The sequence below is a fragment of the Canis lupus genome, chromosome 22 (genome assembly GCF_011100685.1).
Source record: "Canis lupus familiaris isolate Mischka breed German Shepherd chromosome 22, alternate assembly UU_Cfam_GSD_1.0, whole genome shotgun sequence".
NCBI classification, from domain to species: Eukaryota; Metazoa; Chordata; class Mammalia; order Carnivora; family Canidae; genus Canis; species Canis lupus.
Window position 1 is genome coordinate 58,702,007 of NC_049243.1, and position 20,023 is coordinate 58,722,029.

General features: G+C 46.1%; 1 protein-coding gene and 1 long non-coding RNA gene across 2 annotated transcripts in view; one reads left to right on the forward strand and one right to left on the reverse strand.

The window, feature by feature from the left end:
* Positions 1-20,023, reverse strand: part of COL4A1 (collagen type IV alpha 1 chain) — a 140,911-nt gene that overhangs the window by 41,182 nt on the left and 79,706 nt on the right. The window contains 18 exon segments of the mRNA XM_038570042.1: positions 1,340-1,375; positions 1,784-1,868; positions 3,231-3,272; positions 5,244-5,297; positions 5,379-5,423; positions 6,103-6,153; positions 6,312-6,338; positions 6,816-6,902; positions 8,106-8,147; positions 9,044-9,079; positions 10,310-10,372; positions 10,454-10,537; positions 11,437-11,463; positions 11,618-11,671; positions 12,171-12,233; positions 12,341-12,385; positions 13,472-13,516; positions 13,605-13,694. Coding sequence (XP_038425970.1) covers positions 1,340-1,375; positions 1,784-1,868; positions 3,231-3,272; positions 5,244-5,297; positions 5,379-5,423; positions 6,103-6,153; positions 6,312-6,338; positions 6,816-6,902; positions 8,106-8,147; positions 9,044-9,079; positions 10,310-10,372; positions 10,454-10,537; positions 11,437-11,463; positions 11,618-11,671; positions 12,171-12,233; positions 12,341-12,385; positions 13,472-13,516; positions 13,605-13,694 — 976 coding nt within the window.
* LOC119865237 lies at positions 1,789-12,753 on the forward strand. Its single transcript, XR_005376599.1, has 3 exons — positions 1,789-1,982; positions 2,476-5,607; positions 11,916-12,753. It is a non-coding gene; the product is annotated as an uncharacterized LOC119865237 (long non-coding RNA).

Genomic DNA, 20,023 nt, shown 5'->3' on the forward strand with positions numbered 1-20,023 from the left:
GAGCAGAGCTCAGAGGATGCAGGAGTGCCCAGGAAGATGACCAACGCCAGAGCAGGAACTGCAGCTGTGGCCAAAGAAACTCTATCCCACTAAATCTCACGCACACTTGTCAGTGCATGCAGGACTGAGGGCAGACCGGGGGGCTCCGGCTGAAGACCCCACAGGGAGCAGAAGGGGGGAAGCACCTAGCTCGGCCCCAGGAGGGGACCCCATGGCCCGGGGAGCGGCCAGGCTTTGACCAGGGGGGAGCAGATAAGGTCAGAGCAGCTTCACAGGAGGTTGTCAACACTGCAAGAGGCAGTTGGACAGATAAAAAGGAAATGTGGTGCGTGCCCAGGAGAGACTCAGAGGAACGTGTCCACTAGGATAGCAGACAAGTCAGCGTGTTCACAGCCACAGAGAAGGAAGTGGATAGAAACAGAGAAGGGCGATTTGAAAGGCAGATCCATAAGCTTTAGCAGGAAGGCAGGCAGTGAGGTGCCCGTGGCTGGAGCAGTCCTCAATGCAGGACAAAGCTGGGGGACAGTCTGTGGCAGCAAAAGGAATGAGCTCTGGGAGAGATTACAGCTGAAGAGCTGTCAGAAAGAGAAGGTGAAATAATTGAAAAGAATAAAACACAAAAATAAATAAAAAACATACAAAACCAAAAGAATACAGATTGCAGGTGCTCAGCTGTGGTGTGGATTCTGGGGCACATGTGGGTTTCCCTCATGGCCTTTATGATCCACTCCAAGGACTGGGAGATGTTAAGACACAGACATTTGCACACGCAAGCATTTGCACACACACAGGAATCCCGCTACTAACTAAGCAGCAGGCATGATACAATCACACACTAAGTACAAGCGAGCCATGTGGGAATCCACTGAGAGGCTGGGTCAGAGGTAATTAGACAGGGAGGGAGGTTTCAGCTGAATGTGGTTCCAAGGGAGAAACAAAGACACCCTGGAGACAGGAAGCATGGGCACTGACACCAAGGGGGCTGCGGACATGCAGGGCCTGCAGACACAGGGGGCCAGGGGGCTGGGGGATGCCTGCGTCCTTGAGCGGGGGGGGGGGGGGGGGGCAGGGGCTGGGGGGATGCCAGGGGGCAGGTCAAAGCCAGGGAGTGAAGGTGGGACTTGAGAACCCCCAGGAACATCCATAACCTCATGATCTCCTATGACTTTCAGAGCAAACAACAGCTGTGAATGCACCTCGCTGTCTTAACTAGAAAAACGTGCAACAGAATGGGTGGTCACTTCTTGTGAATCGCCAACGTACACGACAAACATGTTCAGGGTATAAACCACACAGATGTTGTACGACTATTCTAAGCCAATCAGCCAAGGATGCTCACCTGGAGGGCCTGGCTGGCCTTGCAATCCTGGGAAACCTTAAAAGAGAAGGAGAGAGTCAGACAAATGGAACTTGTGTGTTGGTGCCCAGGAGGCCCAGGGTCAGGGGGGTGTGGGACACTGGTGGAAACACACCTCCCTGGCCTCACAGAGCTGGATGGAGATGGGCTCTGGGAGCCCCCAGTGCCAGGAGTCTGAAAGCCTCAGTCACCACACAATCTTTCAAGGCCCACTGGGGCTACCAAAGCATGAGCATGCAGGTGGACTATGGAAGAAAGGTAAAGGATAAGAGCAGGACAGAAGGAAGGAGGGAGGAAGAGTAGGAGAGGGAGGGAAAAGGGAGAAAGAGGAGGAGGGAGGGAGGGAAGGGGAAGGATACAGAGGGAAGGAAGAGAGAGGAGTGGAGAGGGAGGGGGAGGGAGGGAAGGAGGAGGTGGTGGACATACCTTTGGGGCCTGGCTCTCCTCTCAACCCTGGGGCACCCGGGTACCCACGCTCTCCTTTCTCTCCCAAGGGTCCAGGGCCGATGGCCTGAATGACAGGAGAGAAGATCACCATGGGGGCCGGGGCAGGGGCGTGCAGTGCAGGCAGGGGCGTGCAGTGCAGACGAAGACACTAACACCCCTCCAAATTCTTTCAAGAAAGGTGATAGTAAAGAATAGCGGGGGTGGGGGTGGGTGGAGGGGTTGTGAGCACACAGAAAGTGGGGACAAACACACACACCCCCACCCTGCTCCCTCCTGTAAGGAGCGGCCAGGCAGGAGCTCCACCAGTGACACGACATTAGAACCATATGAATTGTGAGAAAGAGTACTCTCACGGCACCCTCCGATTTCCCCTGGCGAGAAGGAACAGGAACATGCAAATTTTTTACTGGAAGAGGTTTTCTGTTGTGCTGAGTTTTGTTTTTTAATTTTAAAAAATTTTTTTTAAATGGTCCATGTGTGAACTTCCTCAAGGATGTAGGGACATAGGCCAGGAGGAACACATTACAAAGGTGTGAACTAGATCACCATGACTCTAAATCAGAGAAATTCAAGGAAAATGACAAAGTCAAACATTGCACATTGTCCTTAAAATAGTCTGTAGCAATTAAGACAGGTGTTATTAAGATCTGATGAGGTGACTATACAAACAGGTGGCTCAGCTGTGGCTGCGGATCACAGCTATGGAAAGGGGGCCCTGCGACCGCCGGGAAGGAGGTTCTGGCCTCACCCACAGCCATCGGGGTCCTGGGAGTGCAGCCCAAGGAGACACCATTCACGGCCGCGCACGCACATGGGGTGCAGGCGAGAAAGACCACCGGGCTCCGCGCTACCGGCAGCAGCCCCTGCTCTGCAGCAAATGACACAACATTTCCATCATTCCAAAGAAGACTGAGGACAGAATGGGCCAGCAGGCTCCAGCAGCCCTCTCTGACACGTGACCGGAGATGGTCATTCCAAGGTAACGTGCAAACACGAAGGTTTGTTAAAAAAAAAAAAAAAAAAAATCACTGCATACACCGATGGCCCGCATGTAAAAATATGCTCATGGTTAAGAAGGAAAATGCTCTTGGTGGACATAAAAATGTTTTGCTAGGGAGAGCCCAATTATGGAGGATTGGTTTCTTCTAACATCTTCCTTAATGGACCATTTAAAAAAAAAAAAGTTTCAAAATGTTCTGCTCCTATCGTTATCTACGGGCAAGTCTTGTCATTGTCCGTGGTCGAGGAAATGCAGAAACTATCGAGATATAATAAGAAGTAAGTACCAGACTCCGCACAATACAGAATATAAGCTTATTATCTTAAATAGCGTGTGCCCTCCTTCCACACAGACATCATTCTAGGAATGCCGTGGGGGCACGCAGCCCCAGCTCCTCGGGGACCACCAAACACGACTCTTACTCACAATGCCAGGTGGGCCTGGAGGACCTGCTTCACCTTTGTCTCCCTACAAAAGAAAACACACTTGCGTTTTTTGACCATACAGACTGTGTCTTGCAGAAAGCAGGGTTCAACTTCCTTTCCTGCAAAAACACAGACTGTGCTCACGGTATTTTCTTTCCTCTCCGAAACACCCCTCACAGTGAAGAGCTTAAAGTGCTGCGTACCCATTAGAACAAACATGAATGCATGTCACTCTGCTTTGCATAGGCATGGAAATAAAGATTTCTGCAATTCACAATGGGGAGTCTGATTATTCACATGACAGAGGAGCTCATGTGTTTGGTTGCATGCTCCCTCGGGCAACATGAACAGAATCAGTCCTAGGCTGAATTAGTATCTGGTGGCTTTTCAATAAAATGAAAATAAATGGAGTGAAAGCCTTTGATTCCTAAATATAGTCCCTTAAAGGAATAATTTTACTAGAGGTTTTTAGGTATAAGATTGTCTAAACCTGCACTGGAAGTCATAATAAAGGGATATTTATGGTTTCATCGTTCCCCTTAAAATCCAGCATTACCTGAAAACATCGGGTGGGTAAGTTCTAATCACTCTGAGGCTTAATTTCATTCATATTAGGAAAGAAAACAAAGAAATTAATCCCTTTAGGAATGCCTGGATGGCTCAGTAGTTGAGCGTCTGCCTTTGGCTCAGGTCGTGATCCCAGGGTCCTGGGATTGAGTCCCACATTAGGCTCCCTCAGGGAGCCTGATTCTCCCTCTGCCTATGTCTCTGCCTCTCTCTGTGTCTCTCATGAATAAATAAATAAAGTCTTATAAAAAATGAAATTAATCCTGTTCTATGTAATGGTCTTATAGAAGTCATCACAGTAATCTCTATAAAAGTCCTAAAATCTGCACAGATTCCATGAATATAGTTCCCCACCTTTAAGCCAGGGTAATAAATTTAGCAGTAAACCAGAATTAGCTGTTTGGATTTTTCTTTTTCTTTCTTTTTTTTTTTTTTTTTTTTGGATTTTTCTTATTTGAATATGAGACTTAAGAAATATCAATGGGACTTAAATATCTTAGCTAATAAATTCTAAACATTTTTATCTTTTAAAATCTACTGAGATTTGACTTTCCCAAAACAGTTACAGTATCAGTAAAGGATCCTTCCTTTTGTCCCTGGCTTTCATGAACAAGCTCTGAGGTCCACTCTGGGGACCTGAGTCACTGCTGGGGATGCTATTCCAAAGCTACTGCTTATGTTAGCAAAGATTTACATTACCTAGTCTCATGATTACAAGAGAAAAGTAAAGCATCAATGAGTTTTTTGCTGCCTATCACATTGACAGACATTTTGTAAAGTTTGATAACAAGCAGTTGTCAAAAAAAGGGACCCCCCGACAGAAGAATGTTCTTTTCCAGGGGCAATTTGGTGGCATACAGTGAAAATCTCAATACAAAAGAGTTTAAACATTGACTCCAAAAGGACACTTGTAGCAATCTAGGACGTGGACATGATCGGACAAGTAAACAAATACTTGTGCTCATAAGCGTGTGGGTGTGACCCACACATCACGCAGCACGAGGCATGGACGCAGGGTGGCCCCAGTGACTGTGTGCGGGCATTCAAATGCATCCACGCCATGTCATTAAGTGAGGAGGCAGGATGCACCACAATCCGCCCTGTGTTAGAGGGGCGTGTGCCCGTGCACAGACAGGAGGGTTGCACATTCTGACCATTTCTGAGCGGGTAATGGAAAAATTAGACAAGCTTGCTTTTCTCCACTCTATCTACATTTTTGATTGATTCTTAACCAGGTACCATTCATCTACTACAAAAAAGACATAAAAACTTGAAAGAGCGGAACATTTTCTGTTCCCCTTTTTAAAACATCACACGCATAACTAAAACCATGAAATTAAATTGTGCATTGTTCATATGGACGTCAATAATTTCTATTATGTGAGTCCACAGCGCCTTAGGAAACTAACAGACTGAAGGGGAAAGCTTCCACAGCGTCTCGGCTTACCTTGAAACCTTCACGGCCTGGGAGTCCCGGATACCCCGAGTCGCCTGGAAAGCCCTGCAGTGGGACACGGAAAGCACCCATTGTAAGCTGGCCAAGGCAACTGTCTCTTCTTAAAAATTACAGAGAAATACTTACTGGACTCCCTTTTTCTCCCTTTTCACCATCTTTTCCAGGTTTTCCCTGTACAACAAATATGGAGACATCAGTATTTCACAAAAGAAAAAACAAGCACACCCCAACACCCAGGCTGGGAACCTCTCCGCGTGAGCCCACGATACCAGAGGAATGCATACGCATCTACACAGAGCAACCACGGAAAGGGATAGCAGAAAAGGACTTTTTGACTTTTAAACAACGGAACCTGGTGAGCCCCAAATCTCCCAAGGCCAGCATTCTATCTGCCCACATAGTGAACAATGCAGAAGTTTTCCGAATGCCCAGGGTCTGGTAGCTGGCAGGCAGAGGATTCATTTTAATAGAAGTTTCTGCACATCCCTGCAGGGTGGAGGCTGGAACCCTCAGGAGGGGCTCTGGTCACCAGGTTGCAGGGGTGGGAGGCACCAGAGCATCTCAGCTCTTGGCCGCTCAGAAAGCAGCGGGAAAGGGTATCAAGTGCTCTGAGCAAGCAGATGGGGACCTTCAACGAGGAGCTGGCAGGTGGGCAGGTGGACTCTGAAATGCAGGCGGCCCCCGCATTCCTGCTCACAGGGCTCAGGAGAGCCCTCCAGGAGAGGACAGGGAGAAACCAGAAGAGCCCTACAAGCCTCTTCCACTCCTGTCTCTGTAAATCTGGGGCCCAAGGAACGGGGGGAACACAATTTTACAGTAAAAGGAGCAAAAAGACTTTGAAGGCACTTACTCGGGGCCCTGGTTTGCCAGGTTCACCTTTCTCTCCAACCCCTGGCATCCCCTTGAAAGAACAAAGAGAGGTTCATTAGGATAGTTAAGTAAAATACTAAATATTGAATGAAGTAAATATTACATGGAAAGTAAGTAAGCTTTTAACCTTAAGCCAATTCTTTATGAACGTTCATTCAAAATAATAATAAACAAGAATGTAGCGCTTACCTGAAATCCAGGTTCACCTTTTTGACCCTACAAGAATTTTTTTAAAAAGAGCAAGAAAGTGAGCTGTCAGTACTCATGGCAATATTGATTTTTCTATGCTACATTGAACACATACAAGGAAAAAAAATCCCTTCTCCTAATATATTAACAAGGCAATTCTCTTTAGTGCCCAGTAGTCACGTCCCAACACTGACATGGTTGTGGGTTAATTATGCTGGGTCCGTGGCCACCGTGACTCACCCCTCAACCTGTCTCCCTGCTGCTGCCCCCGCACAGCCCCAACCCGTGTGTGTGTGTGTGGGGGGGGGGTTCAGTGCTCCTCCAACCCAGCTGCCTCTGCTCTCAAGATGCTTGTATTTTGTGGGATGGGTAGTCTATAAACCTGTTTTGCGTGCCATCGGTGAATGTAACCGGAGAAACTGAATTTTGACCCAGTTTCTCTCTATCCCTTCAATTTGTGCAAAATTAGAAAGCCAGCCTTCACTGGTCAAATCCATCTTGTACCTTCTCTCCTTTAGTGGCAAAGTCTCCTTTTTCTTGAACTTGAGCTTGTCCTGGCACTCCTGGCGGCCCACTGACCCCTTGGTCACCCTGTTGATGCAAACAATGGCAACAAATTAGACATAAACATAAGTACACAAAGAAGAAAATGCAGAGGTGGGAAAACTCTGAAACGAAACATCTATTTTAAAGAATGAAAATTATACTCTATATAAGTTTCGGGAGGAAGATGGCACAGTAAGGGCATGAAGCCAGAGACTTTCACCTCTCAGGAGTCAGGAAAATCCCTACACCTCAACTAGTAACAGAACTGAACACCCATTAGACACATCTCTGCATGTGTGTATGTCCGGACCATGCCTATATTTACACAGTATATGGTCCACAGCAGGACGCATATGCTGTCCTATCGCACTTGGACGGCATGGAGGAGGGGGGCCAATAGAGCCTGGGGAGAAAGAAGGTATCTTAGGTACCCCAAAAGGAAGAGAACCATCCAGAACTTTCTTCCTCGGGCATCCTAACTGCTAGGTACAACTAGAAGTACAGAAGAATCCCAGCTACAAATCAATGAGTGAGATCCACAAAATTTAATGGCATGATTTGCAGGGTCACTTTACAGTGAGGTTAATGGAAAGATTGGACCAAATTTGGACATTTTGGCCAATAGTGGGTCCAGACCTGCCCAGGCCTCAGCTGCACCTGGCACCTGCCATTGGTGGTCTCTACACCAGCGTGGACAACAATGGAGAACATGGGCCCTATGGCGGATGCGGCCGCGATCCCCAGAATCCCCACTGGGCTCAGGCCGGTTTCTGTGGTCTGATCCAGGGAACTGGTGGAGAGATCATCAGAGGTTCAGGGACCCAGCGCTGGCCTCACTTCTGCTCTGCTCCAGGCTGCACATCCTTGCTTCTTTGGCTCCCTCCCTCCCAATTTAGGTACAATGGCCTTCCATCTTTGCAGAGTTTAGTAGTTATGCTACTAAGAGCCAACCAACTTTTATAATAAAGTCTAGGTCTGGCTTTATCATTGCCTGAGAACATTCTGATTGAACTTGATGTACAAAGAACTAGAATTAATGACCTCATTGTCTTCTCTGCTGGTTAGATGACAGGTAGAAAATGTCAGTGAATTCTAGCTGTATGTTTTAGGGAAAACACTAATAAAGAATATACAGAGAAAGGTAATTATGATGAGAAGGGTCCAAGAGGAGGTCCAGAGGCTGAAACTCCATCATACTTAGAACTGTGATTTCAAACATGAAAACACTCCAGAGTCATGTGTACCCACCTTGTCACCTTTTGGCCCTTGAAAACTTAAGCCCATTTGCCCCTGTCAAAGAAAAATTAGGCTTCCGTTATTAGAGTTGTCTACCTTGCTCAAAGTCATCTAATAAATATACATAAAATATCACATAAAATGTAATAAGAGGGTACAGTTAAGGCAAGAGCTTCTAACAATTACCATAAAACTTTCAACAAAGGTGTGATTGCATTATATTCAGTATATTTTTTAAAGTTTCTAAAAGTATTATTGAAAAATCTATAAAAATTTTTTTAATTTAAGGCTTTTAAAATCTGACCATAGAAAACTAAGGGAAAGATTAGTGATATCAAAATAATAAGGAAGGGGTCAATGGAAGGAAAGGTGGATGGATGGATGGAGACGGAAAGGAATGGATGGATGGATGAGAACAGATGGACAGAGATGGATGGATAGATAGGCATGGATGGACAGAAATGGATGGATGGGGCAGCCCCAGTGGCTCAGCAGTTTAGCGCTGCCTTGAGCCCAGGGCGTGATTCTGGAGACCCGGGATCCAGTCCTGTGTCGGGCTCCCTGCATGGAGCCTGCTTCTCCCTCTGCCTGTGTCTCTGCCTCTCTCTCTGTGTCTCTCTTATATTTTATTTATATAAATAAAATCTTAAAAAAAAGGAAGCCCTTTAAAAAAAAAGAAATGGATGGATGGATGGATGGATGGATGGATGATGGATGGATGGATGGATGGATGGGAATGGGTGGATGGATGGATGGATGGATGATGGATGGATGGATGGATGAGATGGATGGATGGGTGGAGACAGGTGGGTGGACAGAGTTAAACGGAGACAGATAAAGAAATCATAATTTTTCAAAACTGTTTAAAGAGACTTTAAAGAGTAAGCTATGGTGATTTCGGGGTAGTCTTATACAAATGCCAAAGAAAGTCAAATGAAAAATATATTTACCTTTTCACCTGGAGGGCCAGGAGGGCCTGGGGGACCCTGTAAGAAAGAGCATTTTAGTTAAATATCACTCACAACCCCGGTAAGCTTTACATACTTCTTTTTACTGGGGTTATCTTACAGTTCCCATGACTGATCCAGTCATAAATTTGTTAAATATTTAAATTTCATTTCTGTGCTTTGGATCTATACAATTTGGAAAGTAACTGGGAATTAGTCCAGGACAACAATTAACAGGGATGAAACACCTCAAAGTCTCAGGCACTGCCCTGTGAAATCCAATGATCCAAGAATGTGCCAGGAGCACAGGCGCTGAATGCAATTCTCAGCCAAACTCTCCAAGGACCCTAGAGTTTCCAGCCCAGAACAGTGTTCGTCCACGTTGGATATAACCATTTATCAAAAAAGTTGAGTGAGTTCTTCAAATTGGTAGGTTTTAGTGAAGTAAAAACCATCCTGTGTTTGCAACAAAATTTCAGAGTGCTTGTCAACCATTAAAAGCAAAAAATTACTCATTCTTTCCTCACAAAAATGAGTCCATTTGTTCACAAGAATAAAAGAGGTTACAAGTGCAAGAATGGGCAGAAGAGTTGCTGGATTTGATAGGGAGGGAAGAGGGGAGGGAAGGAGGGGAGGGAAGGAGGGGAGGGAGAGGAAGGCAGGCAGGCCTGAAAATCTCTCAAGGACCATGAGGCTAATCCGAGGATGCCACAGTCTGGGGTATCTCGTTCACTGCCAGTAAACAAGGCCCTTGACAAATAGATGAGTCTCGTTAATATTAACTCTCTTGTGCTCTCAAAATGTGGGAGGGTGGAGCCTGGGTGTGGGGGTGGATTATCTCTGGGTGCTCAGTCCTCATTACAAATGCAGCACAGCTTCCCACTGCTGTCTGGTCTGCGTCCATAGCCCCTAACAGAGCCAGGCCTCTGGGGTGACTGTTCCTACAAGTCCATCTCCAGGGCACAGCTGGCCTGTCCACCCCTGAGCTTGGCCTCCTCAGGCCACAGTATCGCTGGCAGCCGCCCAGCCCCTGTCTGTGTGGGATGTCTTGGCATGTGCTGCCATTGCTAGCCTTCTCTCCCACGGCTCTGGAATTGGTGCATCTTAAGTGCCAGTCAAACACTTGCCCAAGAAAGCAGCTCATCCTCCCAATCCGGATGAAGAGAGATCATAGCGACATAAAGCCGTCATCACACTGGATTTATTTTCATGCCTCAACAGTTGTTCTTTCAATGAGAGATTCCATGAGGTCTCCCCCCCAAAACTTACTGGTGGTCCAGTAAATCCTGGAGGGCCAACAGGACCTTGCAACCCCGGCAGTCCCGGTGAGCCCTGTAAATCATTGAAAACAGAAGAATTAAACAGGAACAAGGAGAGACTGCATGTGCTTATAGTTACTTAGCAAATGCTTACTGGTGTTCCTGGGGGTCCAGGAAATCCTCTTTCGCCTTTCAGCAGGGTCCCAGGCACATGGCCAATGATTTCACCTGGATCTCCCTATGGGATGAAAAAAGGAAAGAGAAGAAAGTCACAAATACTGATATTTCTGTAAAAAAACTGAGAACCTGTTGAATGAGAGGTGTGCATTACAGGTATGATGGAACCTGGGATTTAGGCTCTGTCTACCCTTGGAATACACACACTGCCCACCTCCTATTCACTGCCACTGTATCGCTGACTGGCATTAGGTGCTGCAGGCTCGACTCCGCTGGACTGGGGTGGAGGTGCGAGTGAAGGGAGCTACAGCACCTGCGCGTGGCCATCCCACATACATGGGGAGAGCGTGCAGATCAGGGCCATAGGCTCCATGCCTTGCCTTCTCATGTAAAAAGGATTATCTTTCACAAAAAGACCTGGGATGAGCATTTTTATAAAAGCAGGTTGTGACAGAAATGTGTCTACTTGGCCAGGCCACAGTACCCAGATATCTGGTTAAGCCCCAGTCTGGATGTCACCATGAAGGTATTTTTAAGCTAAGATAAACATTAAAATCAGTAGCCTCTACTCAGAGTAGCTTATTCTCTGTAATGTGGGTGAGCCTCGTCCAATCAGCAGAGGGCCTCAAGAAAGGGGGGAAACCCCTGACTGCCCTCACGGAAGAGAGAATTCTGCCTCCAGGCAGCCTTTGAACTGGGTCTCTGGCTCTTCCCTGGGTCTCTAGCCTGCCACCATGCGCTGGAGATCCTGGACATGCCAGTCCCCATAATCACACAGAAATTACACCCAGTGTCTCAAGTTTACATCCTAAAATTTGAATTCGTGCACATGACTGAGACACTCTTTCAACAGAGCAGAATTTAGAAGAATATACGAACAGGCAAACAGTCAATCAAGATGACCTGGCACCTGCTTTACATAGACTCCTGCAAGGAACCTAGCCAAGCATAAGTACATACCTTCATTCCTGGTAACCCCGGTGGTCCCTGGAAAAGACAAAGTTGGCATCAGTTTCGTTTCTCCCAAAACATCATTAGCATTAAGACAGAAGTGCAAGAAACAGAAAGGAAAGGAAATGGTACAGAAGAGAGGAATTACAACAGAAGAGGGAAATTCTGATGCAGACAGCGCTATACTCACAGGATTTCCAGCGAATCCAGGCAAACCCGGGGGCCCTAGAGGCCCTGGCTCACCCTGAGGAGACAGCAAAGAGTCAGTCGGGTGCGAGGCACACAGGCCTCATGCCAGGTGTCCTCACCAGTTACTCTGTCCTCCCCTTCGGAGAGACTTCACTTGCTGCTCAAAATCATTTTCTAAAAATTATCTGTTACCAGCCATATTGCTCAGTTCTACTTCGTGATAGAAGAACTCTATTCGAGAATATAATTCATGGGGACAAGGATTAATAATAGCATTTTCTTATTTGCTTTCGTAACAGATGATTGGTGAGAAATTTACTGTTTAAAGCAACTGCAGGATAAGAGTCCACAAAAAAGCAAGGCATGATTACGTCTTTCTTGAATGTTAAATATGAGGAAACTATATCTCCTCCTCAAATAAAGAGCGTTCTGAGGCAAGTAACTTTCTAACTGGGACAACTAAATACATGCTCACAGGACAACACTGTCTGACTTCTCAACATGGGATGCTGGGCAGCCTGATCATGGGGGAGGGGTGTTTGTCCCAAATTTACCTTTGTTCCATTGCACCCAGGGATACCTGGAGGACCGGGGGGGCCGTCTTGGCCAGGAATGCCCTGCAATTAAAAAAGTGAAAAGGTAGCCAACACAGAGGATCACTCGATGATGCTGTCACTCCAGTCAAACGTCTCACTAAGGAAGTACACGCATTTTAGATACATACAGGCAGTCCTGGATTTCCAGGGTAACCCGATGCTCCTGGGGGTCCCTGTAAGGATAGAAATGAGAGAACGCACTGAGTGCTGGGCACCCTCACATACTCCCACTGCACCCACCCGGCTAAGGGTGCCAGAGCTGCTGCCTGCAGCACCCCCACGCAGCACACAGGGCATTCAGCAGGGCAGGCAGCTGAGGTTCACAGCCCACAAAGGCAGCAGTCCTACATCCGAAGCTGACTCTAACTACTTCTGAAGTCAAGGCTGCACCCTCACAGAATAACTGTCCTCACTTCACACTTTGTGATTTCTAGGTAAAATACGTTTATTTTATTTTATATATATATAATATATATATATTAATATATACACATATATATTAAATATGTATGCAAAATATATATGCGGAAGCTATATACATATAAATAAAGTTACATAAATATACATAATTTACATTAAAATGTCAAATTGGTGGAGAGAAGCGTTTCTAAGATGAATCATGATTTTTCCTAATTATTCCCAGTGGAACTCTGGGTCTTCCCCACCAAAGAGAGCTCGGGGCCGTGTCCACTAACTCCCACCCAACAATGGCTCAGGCATGCCAGCAACGTCCCTCCCAACTGGGTAACGACAGCAGAATGAGACGTTCACAACGTCTTTCTGCTTTTCCACTTTCAAAACGTGCTTTCAAAGGTCTTCATCTCTACATTTCCCATGAACAGAAGTAGCAAAACCAAAGTAGAAGGTGAAGAAGGCAGAGCAAGGCGGGCTGTAGAAATATCATCGCTTCTCATAGTAAGTGATGCCCTTTCCTTCAATGACTTGTGGACACATCTTCTCCCCTCCCCAAATTAGAAAGCACCCATGAGAACCCCTGAGGAAGAACAAATGGGAGAAGCAGGGGCAAGAGCAGCAGCCACAAGGGTGGGGGTAGAGCCATGGCTAATGCTCTCATCAGCGGTCACGGTCACACAGGCCACGGGTGCACAGAGCTCCAGGCAGAGAGGCAGGGGACAGAAGGGCAAGAGAAGGGATGGTGAGGGACGCCCCCCAGGACTACCGGGAGAGCCCTCTCCCAGAGGCATCACTGCATCATGCCTCATCATACTGTCATCCACTCAAGTGATGACTGTACTCACCCTTGTCCCTTTCGTTCCAGGCAGTCCGGGTTCTCCAGTATCACCCTGGAACCAAATAGAAATGCCATCATGACACAAGTGCAGATCACCTTAAACCCATGCCTGTCTCCCCCAAATGACACGGCAAGCTTACCTTTTGTCCTGGTGGCCCCTGTGGTCCCTCGGGTCCTTGCATCCCAGGAAACCCGATGACACCTTGCAGCCCTGGGAGTCCTCTTTCACCCTGCAGAGAAGCAGCAGCAGGTCAGACAGAAGGCAGGCTGGATCAGAGGAAATGAATTGGTACTCACCCCTCCAGTGCCAACCAGCACCGTGCAAATCTATACGGGCATCTGAACACCAGCGCGGCGAACTAACTCCTATTTCGGGAGGCTTTTCTCTACTGCATTCCAAGCTCTCTGAGGACAGGAGTGTTCATATCAACACCTGGCACGATGCTTCCTACATACTACATGCTAAATGCTAAACAGTTTATTGGGTAAATAAAACAATGAATATTTGGGGTTTTTTTTACTGAATTGATGGAGCTCTCATTCAACTAATGGGATCTTACTACCAGCAGGCACAGCACTAAGACTCGGTAAGCAGATGGACAGTCAAGTTTTTCCTTTGAACCCCGGAAGGTGTGTAGAGAGAGCTCAAGGGGCAAGCTTGAGCATGAGATGCAGACAATCCGCAATCTGATGACAGGCTTTCAAAAGCGTCCTTAAAGTGTTTCTTGCAAAGGTATGATCCAAGTTTAATTGTAGTCTCTACCCTCGTGGAGCAAAAAACATAAGGAACATTATTTTTAAAATATTTCTATTCAGGTGGCTGTACACCTGAATACACACGCGTGGCTATAATACACTCAAAAAGGAAAAAGGCATAGTCCAAAAAGGCTCAGTCCTGAGCCCCAACCTGGATGGCAATGAGGTTGATCGAGGCTCTGTGAGCCCAAGAAACTAAGCAACAATTCAATAAGCATGAGAGCATGGAGAAAAGTGGTGTCCACTGACCCTGAAAACAGAATTTCTCCCAGAGGCATTGGAGAGCCTGTGACCTGATTATGCAGTATCTCAGGAAGGCCACCATAGTTAGACTGCCAACATAAAATCACCCACCATCACAATACAAAATCAGGAAAACCTATTTTCTTCACAGCATGTGGACTTAACTCCAACCTTAGATACGAAAGGCCAGATGAAGTAGCCATCGCCAGCTGACTCTGAGAAGCATAAGGTCCTTCAGATAACGTAGCGCCCAGGACTTCCTCAGTTATGGTAGCTCAAAGGAAAAATTAACTGACAAGCTATACATGACATAACACCCACATTTGCCCCCCCCAAGAAAGCAGGCCACCAAGGGTGACTGAGAAGCATTGCACTGTGGCACAGATGGAGGGAGATAGGGCAAGGACTAGAAGCTGCCCTGCTTTCCGAACCACTCAGCCAGTCCTGGCACTTGCTGGCAAATTCACTGCTTGTTACATTTTCAAAAACGCAGAAGAATATGGTTCTGCGCTTGAGACTCCAAGTGCTGTGCTTGCATGGACTGCAGGACTCATTGCAGGTGTAAGTCAAGAGCCCAGAAACAGCGTGTAAGTAAATGTGGAGGAGATTATTACAAACTCCAGGGGGTATAATAAAATAGTAAATGGATTACAGAAAATTAATCCCTGCAGCTTGGCACACCCCCTTGGACAGCAGCATCCAGAAAATCTACAGAGAAGAGCAGAGGCTGACAGCCCCAGAGCCCTCGGCATAGGATTTGACCCGGAATGCTGGCTCCCTCTCCCCAAGGCCTGAGACACCTGGGAAGAAAAGGACTCTCAGACCAAGACTTGTTCAACTGGAAAGCTACTCAAATATATTCATTCTTGACCTTAAATAGTAAGAGTGTATTACATCCATAGAATGTGGAGAACATAGAGATACACCACACTCCATCATTGTGTGACCTCCTCCCTAATACTCGGATGTGAGAAAATTCTACCCAAAACAGAATAGATGTGAACTGCAAACAGCTGGTTAAAAAAATTAAATGAGCACTGAACTGCGTCTCCCTAACATGACAAATGTAAGGGGTACATCAATGTAAGAGTTTCCAGTGCATTTGGTGTCATATTTTTAGTACTTAATTAGTACTTGGCTCTATCACTATGAGACCCAGTGCAGATAAGACTTTATAATTCTCATTTTAACTATGGAATGCATGGAGGCTGAGAGCCAGATTAGCTGATTTCTACAAGTTTCTCATTGAGTCAGCGCTAAAGCCAAAAATAGAAATGAGGTCAGCCTGCACCACAGTCCATGGTTTTCTAGGTCACTAGAGCAAGCTGGTTCCCAGCAAACTGTTAAACAATTCGCCAACATTCACTTATCCCTTTTATGTCCATTTCACAGATAGGGGCATTCAGATTCTGACGCTTCACTGACTTTGTCGTATGTCACCGGGTGACCCCCGCATGTTGCTGGGAACAGAACTCAGAAATCTGATTCCCAGTCCTCACTTGCACACAAGAACACATTCTTTCCCAAATGTCACCGGAACACTTAAGCAATCCATATATCCCAAGAGTTTAGAGTTTTGAAATTAAGTAGCTAAAAAGGAAGTGACTCCTCCACCAACATGGTTCTTGTTATCTCCTACATATTTTTTTAATTTTCCCACTCTTCGGTTCAGACAGAAGCGCACATGAATAATCTAATATCCCATGCACCGTCCAAGGGTATGATGGGCACCAGAGCAGAGCCAGCAGTCAGGATAAACATTCAAACAGCTATACGGCTAGCTGGCAAACAGTGTCCACTGCATGCAAGCCAAATTACTCCTCTGAGCTTTTAGCAAATCTCCACTACCGTCACAGGAAGTGCAGAGCTGGCCGTGCTCATCATGTCCAAACCAGACTATGCAGCTGCAACAAGCAAGACCACCACTGTGGCCACCCATACACTGGTGCTTAAGGCAGGATGTGTGGAGTCCAAATCCCTAAGAAACAGGACCCTGAGTCATCAGGTTCCCATGGTGTGTTAAAGGCAAGGTCCAGAAGGACATGGGGGCCACATAATCGTGCCGGGCAGAAATGGAACCATAGCCAGTGTTCATCACAGTCATGCACGTTTACAATGGAGGAAAGAAAAGACAAGTTGGTAAAATATTACACAAAAGTTTTGATGCCATTGCACATAACAGCTTTATTCTTCAACATCAGTGCACTGTATTATACTAATTCAAAAAGAAAAGTTTATATGCCAACAACAGATGTGATTACCACTATATCCTCAAATGATGGAATTCAGAGTTTGAAGAGGAAGACCAAAATGCCATCATTATAAAGACGAAAGAATATAGCCATAGAGAATAATCTTGGCATCAAAATTAGCCATTCTAAATTAGGCATGAAATAGAGTTTCATGGATGGAGTAACTTAAATTTTTTACATAAAATATGTATTATCTGAAGCAAGGACATACTTTTTAAAATACGAGAACAAAAGATTCTGTTATAATACCAATTATTCCCTTTCCTCTTAAAAGGCTTAAGGAAACAAGTTCATAATGGAAATCAAATGCTAGACCATTAGCCTTTCCTGTCTATATCAGAAATCCAAATACAAATGAAGCTCCCAGGATGGCTGAAATTGAAATAATATGGAGCTTCCAACTTTGAAGCTTCAATAATTACCAACAACAAACACTGAAGTTAACAAAAAATATATCTAGACTAAGCAGTCATCAAGTCTTACTATCAGAGACCATATTATGCCTATTTCAATGGCCAGCATGGGATCCCATTTTTTTTAGTTAAATTTTAAATTAATTTTTAAAATATTTAATATTTAATTTTAATATTTAATTTTTTAAATATTTAATATTTTAAATATAATTTAAAATATTTCCATGGGTCTTTACTATGGACAGAAGCACAAGCAAAAATGTTTCCAGAGCACTGGGTTTCCCTGCCCCAGGGCAACGTGACTGTAGAGCAAAGAGTCATCTATGTGTGCTTGGGTTCATCCATTACAAAGCAGAACAGACTCAACAAGCGATGTTAACTGGAGAGATTTTGTGGCTGGGTAGCCACCTCTGAGAAGTAAATACTTTAAAGGCAGGGATATAATTTTATTCATTCACAGTGTTTGGCACAATCTTTGAATTCAATAAAATTGGTGTGTGGATGGATGAACTAAGCAGTAGTGTACAGGACAGCTGGCATGAAGCAGGGCTGTGCGTAGGCATCCCGGAAACTTAAAAGTGTGGTACATTTGGTGCCTGGGCATTTGGGGCCCCTTTCCCAGCCTAAAGCCCCGTGGGCACCACTGGAACCTGACTGGCATATGCCTGTGGCCAAAGCAGCAACAGGGAGAGCAAGCCATGGTTAGGACATAACACTGGATCAACTGTTTTTTCTGTCATTGGTGCCTGGAGATTTCGATTTCCAAGCAAAGCTGCAAATGATTGAAGGAATGAAGGAATTTGCTTCTGGAGCCAGAGCTCACCAAGAATTCAGTGATGGGGAAATGATCTCAAATGATGGGTCACAGTCAGTCAATGGGTGATGTGGGGACTTGGCCAAAAATTCCACAAGAGCAATTCTTTGAGCCCAACAACCATCAAGCATCTGCAGGACCATTTCCTGAATGCCGACACTGCTGGGAAAGTGGTGGGAAGTGTCACAGGGTCCTGGAAAAACTGTGTGATGAGGCCCCGCTGGGAGCTCCTTCCACACCAAGAAGCCTGACATCATGGCAGCACTGACGGTCCACCGCCGAGGAGAGGCAGGAGGGGGAAAACGCAGCTGGAGCCCTGAACACGCTCTCCTAAGAGGAGGATGTGTACACTGATTCTCTTTTGCACTAGGAACCCAGGAACATTTAGGAACCCAGGTTCCTAAAAGAACGTACCTATGTCAATTTAAAGTATGCCACGTTTCTTTGAATTAAATATAATATGAAGATTGTTTCATGTAACCACTCTACACAGATACAGCACTTAACACAGAACCTTCTCCAAGTCTCCATGTCCAAGGACAGATTTCCTTTGGCTAAATCCCAATATTGAGACACTCGAGCCCATAGTAAATTCTAGCACAACTCTTGGAATTTCAGCTTTGCCATGAAGCTGGCTCCCATCATGCATACTATGAAACTAGCAGGGGGACCTTGGGGAGCAAGCAGGCACGCAACACATACGTCTGATTGAGGGACGTTTGCAAAGAAGAACCCTAGATACTTCCTGACCTACAAAACTCCACTTTGTACATCAGCCTGTGAGAAAAAAAGAATTGCCAAGAGTTCTTCACAAAATACTAAAGGACTGCTGCTCAACACAAGAACCTGAAAGAGCGGGGCGGCCCGGGTGGCTCAGCGGTTTAGCACCACCTTCGGTCCAGGGCCTGACCCTGGAGCCCCGGGATCGAGTCCCACGTCGGGCTCCCTGCATGGAGCCTGCTTCTCCCTCTGCCTGTGTCTCTGCCTCTCTCTGTGTGTGTCTCTCATGAATAAATAAAATCTTAAAAAAAAAAGAACCTGAAAGAGGCTCTAAGTGCTGTCGCTATAAATCTAAAACTGTTCCCCTAAAGCCACCTGAGAGCAAAGTGTTCAACGTCACCGAGCTGGTGGAAAAAACTTTCTAAGGTGAAAGGCACACTTGAGTGCTGACAAATTGTTTGCAGGAGGAAAAGAAAAATCCCACCTGAAAATCTTCCAAAGGTCCTGAGGATTTAGAGAAAGTTCCTGACACCTCTCCCTCGTCGGAGCGAGTACCGCAGGCGTCGGCAGCGAGGGTTCCCTTCAGTCATGTGTCTTACGCTCTTTCTGAAAAACCAGCCTCACGTGCTTTCATTCACTCTTCCTCTGAAGCAGTAATCTTCTCAACATATTTCTTTTTTTTAAGATTTTATTTATTTATTCATGAGAGAGAGAGAGAGAGAGAGAGAGGCAGAGACACAGGCAGAGGGAGAAGCAGGCTCCATGCAGGGAGCCCGACGTGGGACTCGATCCCGGGGCTCCAGGACCAGGCCCTGGGCCGAAGGCGTGCTAAACCGCTGAGCTACCTGGGCTGCCCAACATATTTCTAAGTATAAAAATGTTAAGTCACTCCCCTGAAGGAGTCAGCTTCCCAAATCAGGAATCAAAATATGGCAGTAACATGTTTCCAAGTCTCGTGGATCCTGTGTAGACGTTTCCTGATAAAGGCAATCTCATCCGTAGCTTATTTCCATTTTCCCATCAAACCACAACCTAATGCAGCTTGTTCTCTGGAAGCATTTGTACTTTCTGGCCTCACGCTCTATTACACACAGTCAAATTTCAATGAAAAGGTGCACATTTTTGATGGGTTTTCCGCAAACCCCCCTCTATCCGCTCCTCCCTATGCCGCAGCTGTCCACCACCTCCTGGGCCAGGGTCCCACCTCGGGGCATCACTCAGCCCGGCTCACAGAGGGATGCTCCCACCTGAAATGTTTGTAGTCTGCCCCTGCCATCCCCTAGCACCCAGGCAGAGCCGTTTAACTGGGATGTCAGTTAAACATCCTTCCTTGGGGAAGACCCTCCTAGACATAGGTGATT